The sequence below is a fragment of the Merops nubicus genome, unplaced genomic scaffold (genome assembly GCF_000691845.1).
Source record: "Merops nubicus isolate BGI_N331 unplaced genomic scaffold, ASM69184v1 scaffold15211, whole genome shotgun sequence".
In the NCBI taxonomy this organism is placed as follows: Eukaryota; Metazoa; Chordata; class Aves; order Coraciiformes; family Meropidae; genus Merops; species Merops nubicus.
The window spans coordinates 82266-88457 of NW_008589153.1; the positions used below are offsets into that span (position 1 = coordinate 82266).

At 38.2% G+C, this 6192-nt stretch overlaps 1 protein-coding gene across 1 annotated transcript in view; it reads right to left on the reverse strand.

Annotated features, from left to right (window-relative positions):
- Positions 1-4962, reverse strand: part of LOC103781774 (alpha-mannosidase 2-like) — a 68262-nt gene extending 63300 nt beyond the window's left edge. The window contains 3 exon segments of the mRNA XM_008949496.1: positions 780-982; positions 4637-4814; positions 4958-4962. Of these exon segments, the coding sequence (XP_008947744.1) occupies positions 780-982; positions 4637-4814; positions 4958-4962 (386 nt within the window).
- Between the last annotated feature and the right edge of the window lie 1230 nt (positions 4963-6192).

Consider the following 6192-nt stretch of genomic DNA (forward strand, 5'->3'; position numbering starts at 1 on the left):
ATTACAGAAGTTCTCCTGTAGCACAAAAAAAGCCTTAACAGCACACAGAGGCACTACATTAGTGTGTTTTAAAGAGTCCTTCCATAAGACAAAAAGTATCTATTGACTAAGGATTCTTGAAAGGACGAACTTTCAGAAACAGTTACCAAGTTTTGGCAACACATGATGTGTCCAGGGTTTACAACATCTGCATCTCTCCCACATTTCTTTCTGGAGCCCTAAAGTACAGTTAAATCATTTTACAGAGTGTCTTATGTACAGCTGCTACAAGGGAAAACCACTTAGATATTCCATTTCCAGAATTCAGTAATATTTTTTCCTTTAAAGAAGATCCAAACACGTTCGAACAGAGCAGGATCTTAATCTGAGATCACTTGGCGCACAACATTCCTGACTACCTCTCAATTGCCTCTAACAATCCTTGTGAAATCTGCACCTCTGTATTTCTCTCTGAAAGAGTTCACAGTACAGCCGTAATGATAGACTGATCTGACAGCTACCCACACTCAACACAGAAATACAAAGAAATTACCTGCTATTATTCATGGAATCAGGACTTGCTGATCACTTCAGTGGTATTTTAGAACTTACTTCATTGGATGGAAAAAACACCATTGTACTTCTGTGAATTTACTAAAAAAACCAGATACACCAACTAATCTTTGTAATAAGAACTACATTTGGGGGGCATTTAGATTATCCTTATTGTACGCAAACTTACACTGTGCATTTCAAAATCATTTTAGAATACTATGAACTTATGGAATAGCAGTAATTACCGTAAGTAGGATTCTAAGACTCTATCCAGTCGTTTATAGAAGGGTCGTGATGTAAAGTATCCACTCCAGTAATGATGATCTCTGTCTGCATAGGTGAAGAAGTCTCCACTTAAAACAGGGAAAAATGAATTGCTGCGCTTTTCACTTAAATTGCTTTCTTTGCGCAGAGCTTCAAAGTAATCTGATAAAGTTCCAAACTGGGCCTGAATGAAAACAAAAATTACTATAACATAGTTCCATTAGATTCCTTATTCAGACACATGAAAATAATTGTGCTTGGTTTCATATAAATTTCAGAAATGTGCCAGTGTTCCAGCAGAATTATTACAGCCCAAAGAGCTTTAAAGTTTCCCTGCACACATTTCACATAAGCTCAACATCTCTTCCAAAAGCATCTGAGTTCACTTAACTCAGCACAAGACAGATAAGGACCTCTTGAAGTAGGTCCTGAGAAGTGCCACAAAAGTGAGCAAAGGGCTGGAGCACCTCTCCTATGAAGAAAAGCTGAGAGAGTTGGGGTTCTTTAGCTTGGAGAAGAGGCTCCAAGGAGACCTTATTGTGGCCTTCCAGTACTTAAACAGAGCCTGTAAGAGAGATGGGGACAGTCTTTTTAGCAGGGCCTGTTGTGACAGGGCAAGAGGTGATGGGTTTAAACTAGAAGAGAGTAAAGTTAGATACACGGAAGAAGTTTTTTAAAGTGGGGTTGGTAAAACACTTGAAGAGGGTGCTCAGAGAGGCAGTAGACGCCCCATCCTTGGAAACTCTCAGGGTCAAGTTGAACAGGGCTCTGAGCAACCTGATCAAGTTAAAGAAATTTCTGCTCATTGAAGGGGGGTTGCGCTAGATGACCTTTAAAGGTGCCTTCCAACCCAAAACATTCTATGATTCATGAAATGAAACTTTCAAAATCTGAATCATTATCTAAAATACAAGCTAAATCCCAACAAACAAGCAAAGCATTCTTTCATGTCTTATCAATAAGTCTTTGATACATGAACTAAGTAATAGCTCAATATTATGCAAGCATGTGTGGACTAAATAAGAAACAATGCAACAAGAGGACAGTTTTCTTAATCCTGCATTTTCAAAATTAATTCTGTTGTGCTCCAGATCTCCAACATATGCGTAATTCAAGATGACCATTGATCAAAAAATTACCATGTGCTTTCAGAAGTTTTTTTCTTACAAATTATATACAAAGAAAATGTGTTTAGAGATGTAAGATAAAGAGTGAAAAAAAACATTATCTTCTGGTCATTTTTTAAAAATCCTCAGACAAATGAGGCAGTAACACCCCTTTACAAGTCAGATCAAAAGATGATACTCTTAAGCTTGAGGGGTACAAAAATAGGGGAAAATAAAGGAAAAAGGGAGAAAGACTGATGTCAGCGGTACCAGCATTGAAAAATGTTGTTAAAGAGGCATACATGGCAAATGGGATTATGAAAGAGAGTGAAAAAATATTTAATGGAAGTGGGAAGAGCACAGACGATCACATTACCACAAGTATGCTGATAATAAACTATAACGATAATCCTTCAAATTTAAATTATATCATTTTTCCTAATTTTATTTTTAACAACAAGCATACAAATTAGCATGCTACATTTTACAACACCAGAAAACAAGCTTTTTCTAAAAATCTTTTAGAAATTACTTGAGAGTAATAAAGGACTACTACTGTGACAATGAAGATATTTAAAAATTTTTAAAAACCAAACGAAACAGTACTCACTCTTCAAAATAATTCAGAAGATCTGAGTATCTGTTAGGTCGATAGAGTATAACTTGACACTCTGAATGGCAGTAAAGCAAAGAAAGACATATTGCCATAGAAAGCCCACTATTAGTGATGCTTGCTTATTCACTACAATTATTCAATGCTTACTTATTCAACACTGACTTATTCACTACATGAACATCTCAACTTTGTCCCAAAGGGTAAGGATCTTGTAAGATCAGAAAGGCAGAGTAGGCAGTCCTTCGTGTAAGTAGTAGGCATCTCAGCACTTAAGGAAGGTATGTGAACTCTTTTTATGTACCATATAGTTAGGAAACTGGGCATGACCTCTTACTCGCCTGTGCAGTTACAGTCCACTGGACAAAGTGCAGCAGAATGTGCAAGTTCTCCACGTAAGCGTATATTTCCAAGGAGAAATGACACCAGTTTAAAAAAAAAAAAAAAAAAAGAGAGAGAAAAAGTCCAAACAACAAAAAAGCAAAAAATCCCCACAAAACCCTCCAATGAAAAAAAAAAAAACACAGAGAAAAAATATAACTATAGAACTAAAAAAGGAAGACACGCTCCAGTGCCAACAGTGCTTCAGCTGAGCAAGTACCCTAAGTATGAAGTAGGTGAATCAGACTACTGTATATCTTTGTCTGGGTATTAAGAACTAGAAAAAGGGTTGGATACTTTTACAAGGGCCCCAGAGGGCCAGTGTGATTCTCTAGGTGTTAATCCGGATGGGCAGGCCAGGGCTAATAAAGTACACTGCTAGAGTGCTTGACAATGGGCCGACCAAAATCTTTTAGATAAGGACTTTTCAGATGCTTCAGGACAGGCGTGACGCTTGAAGAATAACCTCAGAACTAGAGTCCTTCAGGTTTTGCCACAGAGAAGAAATCATCTAGCCCAGGTTCATAGGCATGAAGACTTCAGTAAGTATGCTGCTATTAATACCTAAAGAGTAACTAGCTGCATAGTATATCCATTTTTAAGGGGAGCAAAGCTGGTGAAAGCAGTAAGCTTTACATTTAAAAGATGGACTTTAGAATTAGAAGACTAATCTCCAGGTCTCTCTCCCTCCACCAGGACACAGCAGGCATTCACACACACCATGTCACTTACACCTCATATGAAACAGATGCAAAATCCCATTCTGGAACAAGATGTGACCCTAAGGAATTATTTCTCTTATGCAGAATGCAAGTCCAGAAGTCAGCAGAAAGTACTAACACACTATAGGTACTACTGAAATCCGATTATAGAGAACTGGAGAAAGGTCTCAAAAAAAGTGAGGGAAAAAAAGATGCAGACACTAACAACATATAAGAGGGACTGTGTTTAAAAAGCCTGAATTTGAAAGCACCAATGGTACTCTCTTGTATGTGATACTCAAGAAGAAACAATGTTGTAGTGCCCTGTTTCTTATTCCCACACTGAAAAATAATGAAAATGTGTATGAGTACAGAGCACTTCTGTAACACAAGAAATCTCTGAAATACACAGCTTACACATTAGAAAGTACAAATGTGTATATGCACACTCAGATGTGATTAATGATTTAAAGTGGTATCTCACCAATTGTGTTAGCACACCAAGCGTGTTATCACTCCATTTGTAGCCACGTCAATCTCTTAGCTTTTACTATATTCAACAACATGTGCCAGCAATGGCGCCTCTTAGGATTTTTTTGTTTTGTTTTGGGACATAAAACCAAAAGGACCCAAGCAAAGCAACAATATTTGCTTGAATTTCTAATAAGAAAATACAATCATTTTAAATAAGAGAGTTTGCGAGCCTTAAATAACAATGCCTAAGCCTGTGAAAACATGAGTACAAGAAAACAATCAAACCTAATAGCTGTTCTCTAAAATAATGTAGTTTAGACACTATTCATGGTTTTCATGCAGATATTATTAATAGCAAATAGTTTTTGTTTTGGAGGGAGAAGACATGGTAAAGGCAAAAAAAAAAAAATGTAATTTGCCAAAACAAATCAATCTGCTGTTAAATAATATATAATGCTGCAAAGTTTAAAAAAAAAATAAATCCAAATCACAACTTTTTTTCCATAAACAGTCACAAAAATACTAGTACTGTTTTCTCTGCAAATCATAGAAAGTATGTTTACCTTAACATGCCACTCAGGTTGAGAATTCATATAATCAAACAGTTTCTGATAATTCTGGAACTGCTGATCCCATTCTGAGCTCTCAGCATAGCGGAAATCATCCCCCAGTGGAGCCAACAGAACTTTAGTACGGAAAAGCTTCGACTTCTTTCTGTATTGATCTAAAATCATCCAAGCCCTTGAGGAACAGGAGAAAAACAAAACAAAGCAAAACAAAACAAAAACTTAGAAGCATAAAGGCCAGCATATAATGAAACAATTCTTAGATATCGAGTTCTGCATTAGGGTGATCCCAAACAAGACATACAGAAACTCTGCTACCTCATTCTGTAACAAAAGCCCAGATGCAATTCCCCACACTGGGACACCACATCCCACGTACTATTGTTGTAAAAACTATGCTAATTAAATCCTCCAATAAGCTTATCAATCTCCATCTCAAACCTCAGGGCAGTCTGCATCAATTTGTTTCTGTAAAAAAACTAACCTTCAGTTTAAATTATGTTCACCTGCTTTAAATTTAGATAACAAACCTAATCCTCTCCAGTCCTTATTTACAATAATAAGAAAGCTCTTCTCATCCCCTCTGGTAAATCCTTTGGACACTTTGCTTCACATTTTCATGTCCTTGACAGAAAAACTGCCCATAAATTAATCCATAAGGAACTCAAGCCTCGGAAAAAAAAATAATCTGGAGGAAGTCCACTACTAACAATCACTATTCACTCTCTGAACTGGGTTAACTCCCTCTCTGAAATGCTGATACACCAATGCAGGGAGTATGGGGAACAAGCAGGAGGAGTTGGAGGTCTGCTCTAGGCTGCATGACTATGATAGAATTGCAGTCACTGGAACATGGTGGGACAGCTCCCATGACTGGAATGTTGTCATGGGTGGCTATACACTGTTTAGGAAAGACAGAACGACAAGGTGGGGCAGTGGTGTTGCCCTTTATGTAAGAGAGCAACTGAAATGTGTTGAGTTCTGTCCGTGGGGAGAGGTGGAACAGGCTGAAAGCCTGTGGGTAACAATTAAGGGACATGCAAATGGGGGTGACACAGTTGTGGGAGTCTACTATAGACCACCAAACCAAGAAGAAGATGTTGATGAGGCCTTCTACAGTCAGCTGGAGGTAGCCTCTAAAACACACTCCTCAGTACTCATGAGAGACTTCATTCACCCTGATATTTGTTGGGACTCCCACACAGCCAGGCAAGCTCAGTCGAAAAGGCTCTTGCAGTGCATTGATGATAACTTCTTAATGCAGGTAGTGGAGGAACCGACAAGAAGAGGAGCACTGCTGGACCTTGTATTAGCAAATAAAGGAGGACTGGTTGGGCACATGAAGGTTCGGAATAGCCTTGGAGACAGTGACCATGACATGGTGGAGTTTGGTATTTACAAGGTAGAAGCAGGACAACAAGCAAGATTACAACCCTGAAGTTCTGCAGGGTTAACTTTACACTTTTCAAAGATCTACTTGTGGGAATCCCATGGGCTAAGATTCTGAAGGGCAAAGGGGCCCAAGGAAGCTGGTTGGTTTTTAAATACCACTT